The sequence below is a fragment of the Gopherus evgoodei genome, chromosome 2 (assembly GCF_007399415.2).
Source record: "Gopherus evgoodei ecotype Sinaloan lineage chromosome 2, rGopEvg1_v1.p, whole genome shotgun sequence".
Lineage (NCBI taxonomy): Eukaryota > Metazoa > Chordata > Testudines > Testudinidae > Gopherus > Gopherus evgoodei.
This window is the reverse complement of record NC_044323.1, coordinates 82,349,624-82,370,507: the sequence shown is the minus strand read 5'-3', so window position 1 is coordinate 82,370,507 and position 20,884 is coordinate 82,349,624. Positions and strand designations below refer to the sequence as shown.

The 20,884-nt window shown below is 40.7% G+C and overlaps 2 protein-coding genes across 3 annotated transcripts in view; one reads left to right on the top strand and one right to left on the bottom strand.

Annotated features, from left to right (window-relative positions):
- Positions 1-463: 463 nt before the first annotated feature.
- Positions 464-17,320, bottom strand: KIAA1143 (KIAA1143 ortholog). The gene is made up of 3 exons (XM_030551180.1): positions 17,141-17,320; positions 13,289-13,439; positions 464-2,615 (listed from the first exon to the last, which is right to left on the bottom strand). The coding sequence occupies exons 1-3, from the start codon at positions 17,246-17,248 to the stop codon at positions 2,401-2,403; spliced, it is 474 nt and encodes a 157-aa protein (XP_030407040.1). The 5' UTR covers positions 17,249-17,320; the 3' UTR covers positions 464-2,400.
- Positions 17,321-17,364: 44 nt separating this feature from the next.
- KIF15 (kinesin family member 15) overlaps positions 17,365-20,884 on the top strand; it is a 63,097-nt gene continuing 59,577 nt past the window's right edge. For both annotated transcript variants that reach the window (XM_030551178.1, XM_030551179.1), the window contains exons 1-2: positions 17,365-17,565; positions 19,243-19,285. In XM_030551178.1, coding sequence (XP_030407038.1) covers positions 17,547-17,565; positions 19,243-19,285 — 62 coding nt within the window. In that variant the 5' untranslated portion in view covers positions 17,365-17,546. The remainder of the gene's footprint in view (positions 17,566-19,242; positions 19,286-20,884) is intronic.

Below are 20,884 nucleotides of genomic sequence, written 5' to 3'. Positions count from 1 at the left end.
TCATACAATGGTATTCACGCTGCTCTATATACTATACACTGAAATGTAAGTACAATATTTATATTCCAGTTGCTTTACAGGCAGTCCTCAACTTCATGATGTTCAACATACGATGAACAGCACTTATGACATTTCTGAATGGATACCCTCATTTGACCTACAACAATTGGTTTTGACTTATGATGCTCGGTCCTGCAATGGAATATTCTGTGGTTCCAAGTTATGATGTTTCAACTTACAACGCAATTTTTAGGAACCAATTGTGTTGTAAGTCCAAGGACTGCCTGCATTTTCTAATTATATGATAAAAATAGGAAAGTAAGCCAATTTTCAGTAAGTGTGCTGTGACACTTCTGTATTTCTCTGTCTGATTTTGTAAGCAAATAAGTTTTTAAGTGAGGTGAAACTTGGGAGTACACAGGACAAATCAAGACTCCTAAAAGAGTACAATAGTCTGTTCAGATTGAGAGCTACTGAATTAAAGTATTTATTTTTTCAGTCCAAGAAAATATATGTTGAAATGTTCATGGCAACATGCTGTAGATATTCTAAACAAGATTTTTCATTATATTATGTTTTCCAGAAAACTGGACTCAAATGAGTTTTTAGTGCACATAATTAACTAGCTGCAACACATAACTTACCAACTATTTGCTGTGATTTTCTTTGATATATGTTCTAAATATGGGCAGAAAACATATTACGAAAAATTCAAACCAAATCCATAAATGCACTAGTGACATTCCCATTTAAATTACATATATTAGAAAATATTGTTTTGAGATGTCATTGGTACTGGAATCACTGCAAGTGCTGTATGGCAACATAAAATTTCATGATGGCCAGATTCACTGATTTAGAGTATAAATGGCTTCAAATCAGATGGATTAGATAACTATGTCACCTACTGAAATAATATAAATATATTTGACCACTTATAAAATATACACAAAAGAAAATTATTTATCACACATTTAATGTTTTAATACCAACATTAACAGAGTTAAACTAAAAATAGCTGTCTCATACAGCAACTTTAGATCAGCTCCTTAATGAAGCTCTGTATTCCCATTCATTTCACATGTTCTGTCACAACCAAGGAAATGGGTTCCTGGTCTCTTATCTTATAATTCTGCAGCAGTCTTATCATCAGCTCCTGGTCACATATAATTACAGAACATACAATACGTCCAAACAGTTTCAAAGGACATAGTATTTTCAAGAGGATTTTGTTGTTGTTGGAAACCACATCAGCTCTCAACGTTATCTTGAATCTCAGTAAGTCCTTTTTGTGTAAGCCATTTAAGAATGGTGACTTTCACCTACTGTACGTGACAGTAGAAGAGTTCACAAATTAGATATTGTCCCAGCTACACAACTTCATGACTTATTTTATCTCATACTATAAAAATCGGCAGCTTTCCACAACAGTTCCTGCTTACAATGTTTCTACTCTACACAAACAGTTTTCTATAGCTTAAAAGTGAAATGAAATATTTTACAAGCTGAGATCCCAAATAATCATGAATACATAGACATAATTACAAAAAAAATACTTTATCTAGTTTTTTATGCACAGCCCATCACCATGGTTTCCAAAATGGACTAAATGGCTTTCCCTACATAATCTCCCAAGTTCACAGTTCAGAGATTTCTTTCCTGTGCAAGATCTGATGCAATCACTAAAGATCCAATCCTGTAACTCTGATTCACAGAGCAATTCCACTGAAGTCAGTGCTTGCAGGCTTCATCTGCATCCACTGAGGGTAGCAGTTAAAATTCCCATGGCTTTACTAGGTGTTGAGTCAAACACATAAGGACTACAAGACACAGACCCAATTATTCAGCCCACACATATGGGGGGCAGGGGGAGGGGAGGGAGAATTTCAAGTTGTACCTGAGTAAAGGTCAAACATTTTAGCCCCCAAGTCTTTATATTGTTTTGACTGTTATAGGGAGGTCAACTCTAACAGAACAAAAATATATAACTATGAACTCAGGTCTTTGGCCACTCAGTAAACAGAAAAAAATAAATAAATGGGGAAATGATTTTAAAATATTTTGTTTGCAAATGTAATAATAAGTTTTACATGTACACAAATATTTTGCTAATATATGGGATCTTAAACAGCAATTTGTATGGGTTTTATTTTGCACACACATTTAAGTTCTCTTTTAAAAATAGTCCAAAATACTGTGCATGCAGTACCATCTGAACTGAAAAATTAGGACTTGACTCTCACCTCACACCAGTTCTATATGATCTTCCTCTGACATCAGTGGATTTACTCCAATGTAAAAGGAGAAGCAGGCCCTAACTCTCCACCTAAAAGAGGCACCTCATTTTTGCTCTTATGCTTGTAAGGGAAAGTATGCAAAACATAAGAACATGCACAACTCCTAATCATCATTTTCTTCATCATCAAATGAGAGAAGGCTGCTATTTTTAATTTGTTTAGCTGCATTCTGTGGGGGTGCTGAGTCCCTCTTAGTTTTCTTTGATTCTTTTTTCTTCTTACTTGAACTTGCAGTCAGGCCCGAAAATTTCTCTTCTGATGAACGCTTACTTGGCTTCTTGAACACAATTTTTCCATCATCAGGCTCTGGTTCTTCATCTATAACAAAAGATAGCAAAATCAAGATTTCCTTTTATATGATCATACATACTGAATTTCACTTTTCCTCAGCTAAAATCAGCACGAGAAGACCTCTGAAATTAAAAAAAAAAAAAACCACCAAAATAAAGTGTCCCATTTCCTGTTTACTATAAAGTCATCATGGAGTAATTTCCTTGACGCGCACACGGTTGCTCTGTGGAGTGCATCCACAAATCTGTTTGACCCATTTCTTGTCCCACGGTAGCATGGCTTCTGTGGATATTGTCAGAGTTATAAGGAGAAGAAAGAGCATGCTGCAGAGCTAGAAACAATCTCCTGCAAACAACCTATATGTAGCTCCATCCACATGCAAAAGTAGAGAGCAATTGTGCCTTTAACTTCTCAGCCTTAATTTCACCCCTTGATGGTGATAGTATATCCTCGGTAATGTCTCATCAAGCTCTCTGAAGAGCTACATATGATAAATTTATCTTAGTGGCAAAGGGTAGATGATCTGCATATACTTCCATAAACTATGTCCAATTGCTGCTTTGAGATTAAAGACCCCAAAACCTTGACATTACTACTTTTGCAAACAACTTCATAAGGTCTCTTTACTTTATGCATTTACCTACAGTGTATCTGCATGGTCACCACACTGGATCTGAAAATGTGTGAGGATTAATGAATTCTACTCATCTACCTGTGCTAACGAAGATAAGAGTTTAAAATGAAAGAGATATTCTGGGATTACCAAATGAGAGAGAACTGCTGCATGAATGTACCATCTTGTTTTGATAAATGTAAAACTACCGTTATGAATATATAGAATATATAGAAGCAATATATAGAAGCAAAGCCTCATGCTGCAGTGGCTTACAACTGAAACGATTTATAGACAAAAGAACATTCATGAATCTGAGATTCTGCTGTGCACATTTTTCTTAAGTACAATAATTTGTTTTAAAATCAATTGTGCAATAGAAACTTCCTAATGACATGAAATAGCAGTGTTTGACAAGGTTGTGGTTTATTGATCCCCATTTAATAACGTACTCTGTGCCCTTTTACCACTAATATCATGAGGTTTATTATAGAGAGGAGGTGCACTGTAACTTTTCAGTTACAGAAAGCCTTGTGAAATCTTATTTGAAACTGACCAAGATCGTTTAAAGTGCATGCTAAGACTGTATAAACAATGTAACAGTGTTTATATTATATTAATACTTTTAGGATCCAAATAACTCAGATATGCATTCACAGAGCAGGTCAGACAACATCGCTATTTTAGCAATTTATGAGTAATAGAGGAAACATCACCTAAAAAAACCCCAAAACTCTCTCACCTTAACAAATCTTCTCCAGGAGCAAACATAACCTTTAAAGGACTAGGAGTTCCAATCCTGCCAATGACTTATACTGGAGCAGGTATTACAGGCATAATACTGTTCACAAAATGAATCAACTCAGCAGCTTCTTGGTTTTGGAAGAAGAGTAAACTTGTGCACTGTAAAATGTAATGGTGGTTCCCATTAATAAAAATTATGGCCAAAGAAAAGCCCTCCAGTAACTTAATATCAAAAGTAAATGTGAATAAGATATGATTTTTATAGTAATATAAGCATGTTTATTAGCAGGCCTATTCTGAATTGTACATAAGATGAGTTTGTTGTTCATGCATCCTATTGTTTATTAATTTGTCCTGTATTTAATATACAAAAATAAACTTAAGAAGCATTCACTCTTTGGCTCTGGAATGGATGGAAAAGATTTGTTAGGTTTTCACCAAAAATACACCCCATCCTGGACTACCAAAAATATCATCACATTCAAATATTGATACAAGAGACTTAAAAACATTTCCGATGCCCCATCTCTCTATTTTTTAGATTTTGCTCTCAGATGTTTAATAATTAAACAATTCCCTTTATTGAGTATTCTTTTGTATTTGTCAAACATTGAGCTTTAGTCTATTTGGAAAAACAGCTTTGGTTTAACAAGATCGTCTATTTCTGTGGCATGTGACCAAAAAAACCCCACTACACTTACACACCTGATTAACTTTATACATGTGAGTACACTCAATTACCAAGTATAAAAGTTTCTGTAGGATCCAGGCCTCTATGCATACCACCATCAATATATGTCATTCAGTTTTGGGAATAGGATTCACTAATAAATTGCTGCTGCAAAAGCAAAGGAGCAGCACAAAATCTGCTTTGCTCAGTCCTACAAACACAGTGATTGCTGCATTTCTGTGGAGTGACAGGTTTTGTTTTTTTTAAATAAGAACCAATAATTTGTCTGTCATAATATAAATAACAGTTTAATCAAATCAAGTCTGGGACTAAAAAGCCTTGAAAGTTTTTCTGGTCACTACATTTCTTCACTGTATTCTGTGTGCATAAGTTGGCGGAATAAGTTTTAGCATATAGCTTAACCCAGAGACTGAACAAAAAGGAATGCAGTGAATGTACATAATAAGGATAGGGTTGTGGAGGGACAACTCCATTAGCATTTTTTTTTTTAAAGTGACTGAATAGTATCTCACTTGAAAGCTTGCATCTCTCACCAACAAAAGATATTACCTCACCCACCTTGTCTGACTACTTAATAACATCATTCCAGGAGTCAGCATAAACCACATATGACAGTTTCAGTCTGTCTAGTTCCAAATGGGGAAATTCTAGAAGAATAAACATAGCAAAGGTATGTAGTCTAGTACAGAAGCATGGTGGGTCAGAAGTTCCAAGTTCTATAACTAGCTCTTCTTTCTGTTGACCTGGTGTGTGACCTGGGACAAGCCAATTCACCTCTTTGTTACCCCAGTTGTAAAGTGGAGAAACTGGTCAGAGGTCTTTTTAACCTGGTTTGAGGTCTTTATAAGGAAGGGTATGCTAGAGAAAGGGCAAAGGATCAGGCCAACAGCAACACTGTAATTTCCTTAGCATTGGCTTTCAAGGACTGAATACTATTTATGGAGTACTCAGAAGTAGCTAGATAGATTTTAGATTTCTGCCTGGAAAGACATTATTAAGTTTTTATTAGATGTTCAAGGACACTCCTTCCAGCAGGAGGAAAAAAAAAAAAGATCAATTTCAGGCAGCCCTATATTCTCACTTAAAATATGTCAATAATGTTAGACAGAGAGAATGAATCAGGTGAGGAAATATGGCAAATATGGTCTTACCTAAGAAATCTATGGAAAGAGTGAGAACAGGAAAATGAGATCCTAAATCAAATCTATCTAAAATGCTTAAGGAAAGCAGTGTTGATTTGTTAACGTCGCCAAGAATGCCTTCTTTTAGCTAGTAATAAACTTAATCTCATCCGTTCTCAGATTACATTGGACTGATTAGTCTTTCTTGCCTTTTATATTTGTGTTGACGACCTCCAAAAATTGATAAAAATGCGTCCTGGAAAAGGTCAGTGAAAAACTTAGGAAGTTCTTACACCAAAACCCGATAACAGCCAACACCAGGACTACAAATCAGGGAAAGTGGGATTTCTGACAATGTACTCAAAAAGAGTTGAAGACAGCAGAAAAGTGAGCAGACAAGCAAATGTAAGAATGCAAAATATAGTGTAAAGCATTACTTCTGAAAACAAGGACTAAACTGCATTAACAGGCTCTTTTTAAAGCACTGTATGACCTTAGCCATAGTTTCTTTTACCTGGATCCCAAATCCGTATTTTGAAAGATTAAGAGGACTGCATTCAAAAACTGATCTAAAATTCTAACTTTAAAAAAAAAAAAGTCATCTTCTAAAAAATGTGGATTGCCTTTTTGTTACAAGTCACACCTTACAAGATAACTATAAAACAAAGACTGGGGTCAGAGTGGAAAGTAGCATTTTTCTCTAGTTTGCTTACTTTTTGTTTGATAGCAACTTATGTAGTCAGTTTCACCAGTTTTCCTGTAAAGTCAGTCAATTTCTATTTACATGGGTCAGTCACACAGCAACAGAAGACACAAACGCCAGAAAAAGCTCACAGGGACTCAAGGTCACATGTAATACATAAAACTCTTATAAAAATGTGATTGGACTTCAAGTTGTAAGTGCCCCTTTAATGAGAATGACTAAAGAGGTTTTGTAGCATTGATGAATTTCTCAATGGTTGCATGACTCTGGAGGTTTGGATACAACTGTTTTATAACTGATTAATGTACTCTTATAACAGAGCTTTCTCACTTAGCCCAAAAGTACTCTTCAGCTTTCTCCCTCCATATCCGTACCTGCCTCACTAACCATTTATTACAGGAATTCTCCAAACCACTGTTTTTAACTATGTGATATTTGACATTCCTCACATAATCAGCCTCACTCATTTAAGGAGGTAATCTAAAGGAAATGAAATGTTACTGCAAACTTTTGATGTACTTTTGGAAGTCAAAATTGACGTTTAATACAAAGTTTTAGAAACAGCTAAACTCAAGGCCACTTACTAAGGCTACAGACCAGCTAACCAGCAGCTTGACCTCTAGAAGTGCTAAAATAGCTCCTTCAGACAAGAAAGGAGTTCTCTGATGCACCCACAAGAGAGCAGGCAGAATTCTCTCCCCCTCACCCCCCAAGCAAAATGAGCAAGCCTGGAATAATATTAAGAGACTTCAAATGAGTAAGGACACCTGCTTCTAAGCTTTGGTCCTCTGCATATATCAGAATGTCCCAGAGACCAGATGAACTAGAAAAGCACCAGAAAAATAAATTCTAGCGCAGGGTTAAGCAACCTATGGCAGGTGTGCCGAAGGCAGCATGCAAGCTGATTTTCAGTGGCACTCACACTGCCCGGGTCCTGGCTACCGATCCGGGGGGCTCTGCATTTTATTTAAATTTTAAATGAAGTTTCTTAAAACATTTTAAAAACCTTATTTACTTGACATACAACAATAGTTTAGTTATAAATTATAGACTTACAGAAAGAGACCTTCTAAAAACGTTAAAAATGTATTACAGGCACATAAAATCTTAAATTAGAGTGATTACACGAAGACTCAGCACATCACTTCTGAAAGGTTACAAACCCCTGTTCTAGAGATTATAGTGAATGCAGGGACAAAGTATCTTGTATCAATTACCATTTTTACTTTTCTGCAATCTTATTTTTCATGGAACCATTTTTATTACCATTGACCCTACAATAATTCTTTTCAGAATGCTGCATGAAAGAAAATTTAAGCAAAAAGATTGTTGGTAAATAAATAGCAAGTTTTTTAAAACCTCTAGCAAGTCCTCCACAGATAAAATGATTTCAGTAGAGAAGATTATGCATAAAGGTTAATCATAGCTAAAGTGCTCACCATGACTGTATTTCCAAAAAGCCAACGTAAGAGCATTATTAAATTTTGCTCTGCCTTGGAAGAAGGCTAAGTGAAGCTGGAACATTAAATCAGCTATTTTTTCCAGATTAATGCAAGAGTATAGTTCATCAGTTTCAGAAAAAGCCAATCACAGGGAGGACTGTGGCTTGAAATAAAAGGTACAGTCGTGTCAGACTGGTTAGTGAACAAAGCTGTATAGGGAGGAATGTAAATGAGGTTTAGAAAATCCCAGAATAATATCCCACTCTGATGCCTGTGGGCAGGGACCTTTGGAATGAAGAATCACTGTGGCCATATTAAATGAGAAGGCAGAACGTCAAACCTGGATATTTTAGGTACTTTTGAATACTTTCAACAATACCCTGAGTGTAAATCAGTCCCCATCCACATCTGGTCGTTGGGCATAAGTTGCTTGGAACCTGTTTGCCTTTGTCCTGATCCCGATATGTAAAATGGAATGTTAATTCTGGCATTTTCTTCCTCCATCTCCATTCAGTCTTCATATGAATACAAGTTAATGAACTGTCTTGTGTGATATACACTATTATAATTACATTCATTCCACTGTCAACTCAGAGGTTGACAACTTCAAAAATAAAAAGTAAGAAATAAAGAAATTGCTCTACAACAATCTTTTCATGATACTTTGCTATTTTTAAACATGAAAAGTAACTGGCAAAAACCACAAACACAATATTCAAAACCTCTAATAAAGAGTGGAGCTTAGCCAGCTGAACCTACCAATGGTTAACAGAGACCTGAATTTGAATCCCTGTAATTGGAAATGAGGTTGGCAGGGTAAAGATGATTAAAGAGAGCTGGAGTGCCATCACACCACAGCCATCTACACGGCAGTAGACACTTTCACATGTGGCCCTTTCACAGCAGAAATCTCCTAGCACAGAAGCAAATGCTAACCCTTGCATTCGTTAACACAAGTCAACAGAACAAAGGCAGGAGATGAACCCATTGATATTAACTGCACTGGCATTCAAGCAAAGCATTAGCAGCCTAAGACAATGCAATGTCTAGGCAAGAGAACAACAGTCATCACAGTGAAGTGTCTCAGAGCCCGATTGTAACAAGTAAGTGGCTACTTGCAACAGTGGTTCTAAAGCCCAAGTTGCTACTATTGGCCATATCACAAAAATCTACACTATTTGCCACAACTGATAGCCATTACTCAAAAGGCTTAGGACTGAAGATAAATGAGAGATGCTAAAGCTCAGGACTAAGCTACAGTGGCAAAACCGTACAGGTGTGTTTGCATATCAACTCACTGACCCTATTTATGTGTCGCAGCCCTAAGGTCTTTATTCCAACATGGCGTCTGTATGGCCAATTGTCGGTCATCTAAAGGTCACACTGGTACTGCGTGCAACACCGTGGTGCTGTGTGCAATTCTAAGGTGCGGTGTGCAACATCAGAGTGCCGTGTGCATTTTCCCGCTCTTTCTTCCTGGTCACCTAGGGGCCAGGCTAGTGCCGTGTGCAGTCTCCTGCTCTTCTACCTGGTAACCCAGGGGTCAGGTTAGTGCTGTGTGCATAACACCAGCCTGCCGTGGGCAAAGAGATCCAATCTGACCAATCGTAGTTCAGTTCAAACGGTCAGATTAGGGTTGTGTGCAAAACCATGCTAGTGTGCTGGGTGCAGCTTCTAGTGTGCCGGGTGCAGCTTCTAGTGTGCCGTGTGCAAATCCTATCCATGTAGAGAGCAACGGCTCGGAATCTGGACGGCGTAGGAGCTGGGGACCAATCAGATCATGACAAGTGTAAAAGGGCCTTTGAATAAAACCACGCCTCGTGCCAGGATTTGCAGGAGTATCCACGTACTGACTGAAGGACCTGATCAACCCTTCGGCCAGGGGTCTCCTCCGGATATAGCCGGCTCGGGGCGTGTCGTTTTATTGCTTTTTCAGCACTATCTTCTACGGATTCGGTATGCTTCTGGTGTCTGTTCTGCTGGTCAGCTGCGCCTGGAATACGGTACTTGCTTTCTAATTTTTCTGTCTGTGCTTTGCTTAGCCTCTTCTCTTTCCCCCTCTCTTATTTGGTACAGAACTGCATATATTGTTATCTGATGTAAATTGTGTATATATGGTATGTAAGAACTGGGTTGTTGTAATAACTGCTATTGAAGTTAATTGGTGTATTTGATAGTAGTATTTGGTTAGTGAGCACACAGTTTATTTTATTTGGTGTATTCGTTTACCTTTTTTAAAGAGCAGTTAATTTTGAATCATTTGGTTTCTTGTTGATAAATGTAAATAGATTGCTTCTGGTTGTGTAAAGGTTTCTTGTTCCAATAGTACTGTTAGTTGGTAAAAGTGCTCCTCCCCAGCCCAAGTTGTGATTTTCTCCTTGTTAATAAACGGCCATGTGGTGTTTTGAAGTTTAAATTTGTCTGGTTTTAATTTTCCTCTCTCAATTAAAAAATTCACCGAATCTGCATTAGGGACGGACATTATGAAAGATATTACTTTTATTCCACACAGATTATTATTCTACCCATTAGAGCAGATCAGTTCAGATTTTTTTTTTTTAATAGTGTGGACCCCCTCCCTTTCCACATATGATTATGCAGACCGCTTCTCCTGTACAGTGATTAACTGAGATTCCTGTGGCTGCTATATGAATTGTTTACATGGAAAAGTAATACCTGAAAACCATTTAATGTATTTTTCACAGTGGTTGAGGTTTTTGACATGCTGAAAAAAAAAATCCACTTATCTGAAGAACCCCTGAAACCTATACAAAATGAAACACAAAGCACATTATGCTTGAGTAACAAATATCTTTATAAATAAACATAAACCTGTTCACACAGTCTCAGAAATGAAGAGTTTGCAATTCTGTAAATAGAGTTCCCCCCCCCGCCTCCAGTCTACTAACTGATAAGGCCCACCATTTTTGGGGATTTTCTTTTTAACAGAGATAAGAAGCAAATAATGTTTTCTCAAGTTAAGTACTTAGCCTATTATGAAGATCAGACCAACATAATCCTGAAGCTCTACTAATAAAAAAACAACAACAACAAAAAAAAACTTTCATTGCTTTACTGGCCGGACAGGAATGAAAAAACTTTTAAAAACTGGCAGAATTCTGGATTAAATTGTCTTCTCTTCTGTAATTTTACTTCTATAATTTCCCATAATTTCGCTGCAAATAACTATGACACAACCTCCTTCACAAGCACAAATTTTGACTACAAAAACTGTATCTTCTATTTTAAATGGTAGAAAAGAAAGAAGGAACTCAAGATTTCATTCCAGCAGCTACATTTTAGCTTTTCTGTTTTGGGCTCATTTTTTAGCCTTTGTATTAGAGGGGAGGGAGGAAGGAAAACATACTGGAAAAACAGGCAAAAATTCCTAGCTTCTCTGGATCATTTTTCCCCCCCTTGGGCAGTTCAAGTTCTTGGTTGTTAAGAGATTTCTACTCAGATAGCAATGTCATCATCTGGTAAATCGTCAAAGCCTCCAAAACCTCCTTCAATTCCTTTTATAAGTTTAGAACTTCTCAAAATAGTCGCCTGTTGGGTAACTGCATGCTATGTGTGACCAAGTCCTTTTCATGCTCTCTTCTAGTTTCAGTTTACTTAGTAAAGCCACAAACTTTGAGAGTTCCATCATCTGTGAAGCTGGGACATCACTTAAAAAAAACCCAAACCAAAACAAACAAAAAAACACACCATGAAGCAGCTATCATTGTGAAGGAATTTCTGAACTTCCACAGTGTGTTTTAGAAATGTGTTCAGGGTTGACAATGTTTGAATATTATTCTGAATACTCATACAATCAACCTTCTAAGAAAACTTCACTCATTAAATTATTTCATTTCATAATACTTACATTGTCCAATAAATTAGAGAGACCTCCCCATTGTCATTTTCTTCTTTGCATTCCTGAATGGTTTTTTCAACAACTTGGATACAATTTTCTATAGCTGTCTTTACAGACATAGAATCAAAAGCAACATTAAGTATGAACATATTTTCCTGTACTTGTTTGTTGCCATTACTGAATGATTTCTCATGTTCAAGCAACAAGCTTGCATTTGAATCATTGGATTCTTTTAGTTCCTCCTTTAATTTTCCATTATTTTATCGCTTGCAGCATCTTGTAGTGTACATATGAGTTAAGATCTGTCTGGAGGAGTATATTTAGGGTGAAATTAGATTGCTCATTTGAGCTATATTCAAAATAATGTTTGGGTCACAGATTACAATTTTCTTATTAAATTCAAATCTGCCTTTTGGTTTATTCTAAAAATGGAACATTTGATCTTAAGCAGTCTGAAGAAAATGATTTTCTGTACTCTGTGAGGAAAACAAATCTATCTTGAGAGACAACTCTTGTCAAGGTTTACATTTTACTAAAGACGAATTTTATTTTATTTACTTCAATATATTCAATTGCTTGTTTGCTCCCTCTTCTTTCAATTTTAAGCCTGTTGAATGGATAATTCATTCAGATACTTGTTAGTCACCATACATTAAATTACCAATATGTAGTACTGATCAGCTTTCACATTTCCTGGTGTTAGAAAAAGAAACTAGCACCAGGTGAATTCAACATTGTGGAAGTTGAAAAAGAAGATGAACCACCCAGTTCTATAGAGAACCATGCAAACAGATGTCCTGCCTACCTCCAGAAGCCTCCAGATTCTAACAACCCAAATCCCACTAGCAGTTCAAATCTGCACCAATGACAGTTGATTACACACACTAGCTACATCCTTCTTTTCTATCACCTATAACTCTATTGAGACCTCTTCCTTTCTAGGCTTCTAGAGAGTTCTATAACTTTCTTACTGTTTCTTGTAAGTTTAACAGACATAACAAGTGATACGCTCATCACTTCTATTTTAGCATTGTATGATAGTTAAGCTTTCATTCACAGTTTTAAATTAGACCCTAATGTTTTGAGGATCATATATTTTAAAGTTTCGTCTATGTTCATTTAAATACATAAGAATGGCACTAAAGTTGAAAAAAATGTTAAACCAAACACTACTGAGCTTGTTATTCATTAAGGGAAGGGGAGAGGGAACCAAAAATGACTTTCACAAAACAATGGTATTTTTCAGCTTATTGCTAATTCACAGCTGGAACCACAGAGCCAGGATCATGTAACTAGTCGGGTCTCTGGAGATCATAGGCAAGTGCTATGTGAACTACAGAGCTCAGCCTGGGAACCACTGGAGCAATTTATTTAAATGAAGAATTGTGAATGAGAGGTAATAGGAAACTGTAGAAAATTAATCTTACTTCTGCAAGCCTGTTCCTTTATTTGCTTACTGTCTCTTTGTTTTGGGCTATATAAAACAAAAGATTAATATTCTAAAATTCATTAGGTCTTAGTACTTACCTGATTTTGAAGCATCTTTGATCTCCTGTTTAATTTTCATCACTTCTTCGGGGGTCAGGTCCCCTTTTTTCAGTACCACCACTTGGGGTTGTTCATCCTCTTTGTCACTGCCACTCTCACAATCTTCCTCAGGAGCTGGGAGCTGCTCTCTCTAGATGAGAGACAGAAATAAAAGCAACTCTGATCATCACATCAAATCAACTCTTGTGGTAAGGTCAGTTAGGAGAGCGATTTGGCCATCAGTGTCAACCTCTCTCAACAAGGACTACCCAAATAGCCCAAAGTTATAGTCAAATCATCCAAGAGAACAGGACACACACTAATCAGCCTGACATCATGCTCAGAACCACATTACTTACCTTTCAATTATGTAGCATATCATCACGGAAGTATTTATGTTAAAGTTCGATTTAAAAAAACAAAAAACATTATTGTAACATTTTGCCCTTTTCCATTATTTTTAAAACCGTCTTAAGACCTAAAGAGATTCCTTTCCATAGCAATGCTCTCCATTTTCTATTGAGCAAACATTAACATTTTCAGTTAGCCGTGTTGATCAGAGTTTATCTCCCCCCTTTGGTTGCTTACTTTTTTAGAATAATCGGTAATATCAGCCTTTACAACAGCAAAGCTCCAGAAACAGCTCTTTTTGGTTAACATGCTCCCTCCGCTGGCAAATTCTGCAAAAGCAGACTACAGTAAAGCAGGTAGGGTAGTAGCTTTTTTAATATTATAACACAAAAATGACAATACAGGATTTTAAAATATTGTTTAGAAGCTAAAGAAGAAACCTATCAACTTTTGTATATAAAATTATTTTTCTTGCTGTTAAAAGTAACATCTCAGGGCTTGTCTACATCACAAAGTTGCAGCGCTGGTGAGGGGGTTACGGCGCTGCAACTTAGGAGGTGTACACATCTGCAGGGCATCACCAGCGCTGCAACTCCCTGTTTGCAGCGCTGGCCGTATTCCCGTTTTGTCTCGGGTGTAGAGGATCCAGTGCTGGTGATCTAGCGCTGGTAATCAAGTGTAGACACTTACCAGCGCTTTTCTTGACCTCCGTGGAATAAGCAGGTATCCCAGCATACCTGAGGAAGCCTCTGGTAATCAAGCTGGTCTCCTTCCCCGGTTTGCTCTCGCGTTCCCCGAACCCCGAGCAAGCAGGTCTCCTTCCCTGCGGTTTGCAGGGTGGTTCGGGGAACGCGAGAGCAAACCGCGGCGAAGCTGGTCTCCTTCCCCGGTTTGCTCTCGCGTTCCCCGAACCTCCGTGCAAGCAGGTCTCCTTCCCTGCGGTTTGCAGGGGGGTTCGGGGAACGCGAGAGCAAACCGCGGCGAAGCTGGTCTCCTTCCCCGGTTTGCTCTCGCGTTCCCCGAACAAGCAGGTCTCCTTCCCTGCGGTTTGCAGGGGGGTTCGGGGAACGCGAGAGCAAACCGCGGCGAAGCTGGTCTCCTTCCCCGGTTTGCTCTCGCGTTCCCCGAACCCCCCTTGAAGCCGCCCAACAGCGCTGCAGTATGGCCACATCTAACACCACTTGCAGCGCTGGTTGCTGTAAGTGTGGCCACTCTGCAGCGCTGGCCCTATACAGCTGTACTAATACAGCTGTAACAACCAGCGCTGCAAAATTTTAGATGTAGACATACCCTCAGATTACTATTTCTCTCTAATCATTCAGTATGAAGAAATATCTTCTTAGTTTGTTTACTTTGGTCTTATCCTGTACTACTAAAGTAAAATGGAGTTTTTTCATTAACTTTAATATTAGTAGGATCAGGCTCTTTATGCATTTGACAGCACTTTAGGCACACACAGTATCCCTATGTGTGTTTAAAGAACATCGGCAGGGATTTCAGGTCAGGGATAGTATCTGAAATAACTTTATAACTGGCCAGTCAAGTACTTTAGGAGGCCGGCTCAGTTTGACCAGGTTACTTCCTTTCTTCTCTTCCCTCAAGGTTCATTTGGGCCAAAACTCATGCACCTAGGAGCCAGGTGTTACTACTAAAGGCCATTAGCAATCAGAAGCTGGAAGAGTGTGAGCTGCAATCTTTTAGCCCACTAAGGTAACAGGAAATTGTATATAATGGATAAAGAGGCAAACAGAAGTGAGAGTGCAAGTACTGTCTTGGTTACTATCCTTGAGTCTAGGTGTTAGTGATGACAACTTTGCTGTGTGTGTTGTTGTTTTTTTTTTTAATTACTGTTCTGGTCTTTTCCCAAAAATCTGGAGCAGAGTAGAATATATGAGATGCTCTACAGACAGTCATTTTATTCTGTTTTTACAGTGGCCTAGAACAATAAGTCTATGACTAAGATTTCTAGGTGCTATAATACAAATGCTAAATAATATTTACTCAGTTAACTAGAGCACTGGTGTGATACTTATAAGCTAGTGCCTGATCAGGCCCTTAGATGCAATTAACTCAGTTTTTCACTTGTCTACCTTTAAAGATGACAGTACCACTATAAGTAAAAATTACTCAAGTCCTTACTTTAAACAGGATAGATTCAGGAAAACACAGTAAGGGGAAAGAGAGAAGAAGCTCATTTGGGGCTAGATTCTTTTCCCCTTGAACAGGATAGAAAAACAGAGGGAGAGGACCATTTTTGTTTTAAGAAGTACAGAGAGTTTGTGTTATAAGCTTCAGGGCAGTCTGGAAAGCTGCTTTAAATTATGCACACACTTCTAAAAATAACAGTATTAATTGACAGCACTTACTTGAAACAGTGAGTTAGAAGTAATTTCACATTTAGAAATCTTATTCAAGTTAATATTTAAAATCAAATTTACACAAGTTAAGAAGGAAGGTACTGTACCTCTGGGGTCAGGCTTCGGTTATGAGGGATTTCAAGTGCCAGTTACAAATTAATAAGATATATACATAATACATAACCAGCATAGACCCAGATTGGGGTGTGGGAGTTTTTGAAACATCAATGAATAAGTGATCTCAGGTATGCCACCCACAGCATGTATTTAGAGTCCAAGTCTACATCTGCCTGTGTCCCTCTTGCCCACTTGTGATTTTCTAGGCAGTTTCCCATTTTAAAAGCCATTTACTCATCTCTGCTCGTGTGAGCAACCCACACAAATAAATAGGAGTAACTGACTCTGTAAGGGGAATAGTGAAACTGACTATACAGAGTGTTAATGCACAATGTAAACAAATGAAAAACGGGGAAAATCATTAAGAAAAATGATCTTAGGAATTGCCTAACAGAACTGTTAACTGTTTTAAGTTGAGTGTCCCTTTAAAAACTCCCTATTACACATCTTAGGGCTTGAAGGTTACCAGTTTCTGTTGATTTTTTTTTTTAAAAGGACTTTATTCACTCGCTCAGTGCAACTGGCTGTTGATGCAAGAGGGGAAAGGACAGCCCTGGTGACAGCCCTTGGTTCTGAAATAAACCTTGACCTCAACTGGTTTCCCGGGGCCTCCTACTGAGGAGAGCTCGCTTCGATTTAACGTGACGGGATCTTGCCCTACAGCAGCGCAGGGCTGGCAGCAGGCCATGGGGTCAGGTCCTTAAGGGCACATGTCAACAGGGGCTGAGGAGACACTTCTCCCTGCTGAGTGGGGAGCCCTGCGCGGCTGCTCCCGACACCTCTGCCCAGGCCGCGGCGGGGGGCAGCTCCAGTCACACACGGGACAACGGGACTCCGGCTTTGCGAACGCCAGGCTCGGGGCGGGACGCTGTCTCCCCGGGGGGCGGGAGGGGGTTGGGGCAGCTGCCAGCGGACGGGGGGAGACGGCTATAGGCTCCGGGGGCTCACCTGGTCTCCAGGGAGCCCATCCCCGGGTCTCGGCAGCGGGGCGGGCTGTGACCGGACCCCCAGAGGAGCAGCTTATTACCTTGGTCTCCACCGTGGGCCCCTCCCGATACCCAACCTGCCTCTTGAGGCGGCTCAGGAAGGCGGGCTCGGCCGGCGGCACGTACGAGACCTGCGTCTTTTTGCTCATGGCTGCCAGAGGAACAGGCGGCAGCGGCGGCGAGAGCAACGACGCACTTCCGCCGGAGCGGCCGACGCTACACTTGCCAGCGTCACGTGACAGGGGCTGGTTTGTACCATCACATACACACACACACCAATGGCCGCCCCCGTGATGACTTCCCCCTTCCTGCCCCCCGGGCAGTTAGCGCCAAATTCAAACAGGCCGCCATTTTGAGCCGCCGAGAGTTCCAAGTGCTGGGGGAGGGGGGCGCGCCGGGCGCAACGGGGTTTGGAGGCGAGGAAGGGCGCCGGGGGCTGCGCGGACAATGGTTCCGGGGACCAAAGGTGAGAGGGGGAGGAGGACGGGGTCACTGCGCGGTGCCCCGGCGGCTGGTCTGTGTTTGTTCCGTTCGGGTCATAAAAGGCTGCTTAGAAACCGCCTCCGGCAGCTGCCCGTCGCGTGAGGCGGGGACGGGCCTTTCGCGGGGAGTGAGCGATCTGAACTGGCGCCAGGGCTTGGCCACGTTTCCTAACGCCCCGCGCCTCAGTCTTGCCGCCTCGGGGGTTTTCAGAGCTTCGGTGCCCTTCCCCCCCCCCGTTCTCCCCTAACGGTTTTTACCAGCCGCTCCCATTGTGAGCTGTGACAAGCACGGGCAACCCGCCCTGTGCCAGCAGCGCTGCTGGGGGACGTTTCCTTTGCTATTTGCCTTTGGGGCGGGGGGGGGGGGAGTTGCCCCATCCGATCCCGAGCTCCGTTTGTGGCTCAGCTGAGTGAGGCCCCTGCAGTCAACTGAACGACTTTTCCCTTCTGCCCGGGGTCTCAATGGCGTGTGAAATGCTGGTAGCCTGAGGGACTCGTTTCCCGGGCAGAAAGTCAGGAAATAACAACAAGGGGTGGGGAACTGGGGAGGCACACGGGGGGCCCTGGCATGGGGAGGAAGAATGGGGGACACACAGTGCACCTGGCCTGGGGAAGAACGAGGCACAGTGGCACGTGATGGAGGGGTAGTCCCTGGAATAGGGGGAAAGGGAGAGACGGGAGAACAGCGATAAGGGAGGAGAGGGACCTGCAGGACCTATACAGAGCCCCTGGGGTGGGACACATGGGAGAGATACAGAGCCCCTGGCATGGTGGAAGGGGTGAATAAGAGGACACAGAGCCCCTGAGGTAGGTGGGAAGTGATAGGGAGGGTGAGGGTTTGCAAGAGGTTAGAAATAGAGAGAAATAGCACTGAGAGCTTGTGGGGGAGAATGGAGGCATTCAAGGAACCCAGTCAGGTTGGCTTTCAGAAGCAATGAAGTGTGCCAGCCTCTAGCTAGTGCTGAACGAAAGTCTAAACATGCCTGAGGGCAGCCTGTTATGACACATCCTAGACAACCGCCCCCTGCTCGGGAAAGGTGCATCCAGACCAGTCTGGACTCCTCGATTTTGATTGTCTCTCAACTACAGGCCCATCTCCATGGAACAAGGATTTTTCTGCACAGGATGGGGCAAGTCTGACTCAGGGGCTGGAGTATCTCGGGGGGTGGGGCAACGGACAAGGAGACAGACACTGCTCTGAGCATGGAGGGGGCAAACTGTAGCCACTTACAGGAGAGAGACTTTTTAATTTGTTGCAACTAGGTGGAAGGGCAATGGTCAGTGTAAACAGTACAATCCGGACTTAATGTTCTGTGCTATGGCCTGTGCTATTCAGGAGGTCAGACTAGCTGATCACAATGGTCCATTGTAGTCTATGCATGTAAGAAATATCACCCAAATAGATATGACTGTAATCCTGCAGCCGATTGCACTGGTTGCATCTTTGCTTCTGTGGTGTTCCACACAGTTGCAGTGGTCTGGGCTTGTGCAAACAATTGTAGAGTTGAGATCATACTGATTGTAGAGTGCTCTCAAATAGACAATTTTTCCAATTTTAACTCCCTTGATATCACTTGCAATACTTTTTTAATGATAGTCATAAATTATTTTCTTTGACAGTTTGATGTATGTTTTTTTCTTTAAAAAAAAAAAAAAAACAGGAGATGCACGTGATGCCACACAGCCTCTGTCAAATACACCAAGGTAAAAGACTATTTGCTCATTTTTATATTAATTTCTCATATACTAACATTAAAAGACTGTATGGGGAAAGTCTGATATGTATATGATGTATTGTTTCAATTCATCCCATCATTTGATACTGCAATTATCCCTCCCACTTTCATATTTAGTTATTCCAACCATATTTTTTTCCTTTAAGCAAGTTCAGTTCTATAATGCTAGTTCTATAATGCTAGTTCTATAATGCTAGTTCTATAATCAGTTTCTAGGGGCTTGGCTACACTTGCAAGTTAGAGCACATTAAATTAGCCCCAGGCGCCCTAACTCCCAAGGTATCCACATTGGCATGGCATTTAGAGTGCCTGGACCCTGCAGCTGGAGCGCTCCTCGTAATCCACCTCCACAAGAAGCATAAAGCTTGCTGTGTCCCTGCTGAAACGCTCAGCTGTCAGTGTGGACAACATGTTGCATTACTGTGCTGTGATTAGCCTCCAGAAACGTCCCATAATCCCTTGAAGTCAAGCTGCCATTGTTTTGAACTCGGCTGCAGGCATGTGGATGTCCCCTTTCAAAGCTCCATTTCTGATGGCTGGCATGCTTATGTGCTCCAGGACAAAGCACACCATTACTGTGGAATGCTGCTGTTGTGAGTATGGGGGGGGGGGGGTGGCAGGGGAATCTGTTGCTGTCTGAACTTACAAGACAGCATGCTGACATACGCCACGTCTACACTACAGCATAAAATCGAAATTATTAAAACTGGTTTTATAAAATCGATTTTACGCGTCCACACTAGGGCACATTGATTCGGTGGTGTGCGTCCATGGTCCTAGGCTACCATCGATTTCCGGAGCGGTGCACTCTGAGTAGCTCAGTAAAAGAATGAGACCAATAACTTCAATTTCCATCCACACTAATCCTAAATCGATATAGTAATATCGATTTTAGGGTTACTCCTCTCGTTGGGGAGGAGTACAGAAATCGATTTTAAATCGTTAAATCGATTTAACGCTGTTTAAATCGATTTAACGCTGTTTAAATCGATTTAACGCTGTTTAAATCGATTTAACGCTGTAGTGTGGACCAGGCCATACTCTTTGCCTCCCAAAACACACACTCTTCCCCCACATACACACAGCACACACCCTGCCACACTCTGCACCCCCACAGTTGAAAAGCACGCTGCAGCCACTTGCACGCTAGGGTAGCTTCCACAATGCACTGCTCTTTGTGGCACTGCATGAGCTGCTAATGTGGCCACGCCAGTGCGCTTGCAGCTAACAGTAAACACACAGCAGCGTTTTCCCTGCCGTGGTCTCTGAAGGCTGGTTTAACTCCCAGTGCTCAACATCTGCAAGTGTAGCCAAGCCCTAGAAAAGCATTCAGGAGTGACGCAGTTAACATACCCAAGTTTGAGGCTGTCATCTCTGCTGACCCAAGAACAAGAGTCTTCTACCGTAATGTGTATTTTTATTGCAGTATGTTAAACTTTCAGGGGATCCCTTTTAATATCATGAAATGATCATATGCAAAACTGTATTTGGACTAATTTTTTGAAGGACATACCAGTTAAATGTATAATAGTGATTAGGAACATAGGAATTGGCTTACTGGATCAGA

Excerpts from the sequence above, each read along its gene's own strand:
- KIAA1143 (XM_030551180.1), bottom strand. The coding sequence starts at position 17,248 with ATGAGCAAAAAGACGCAGGTCTCGTACGTGCCGCCGGCCGAGCCCGCC. Across the intron at positions 13,440-17,140 it reads GGCCCACGGTGGAGACCAAG|AGAGAGCAGCTCCCAGCTCC; the intron begins GTAATAAGCTGC and ends TCTCTCATCTAG. Across the intron at positions 2,616-13,288 it reads CAAAGATGCTTCAAAATCAG|ATGAAGAACCAGAGCCTGAT; the intron begins GTAAGTACTAAG and ends CTTTTGTTATAG.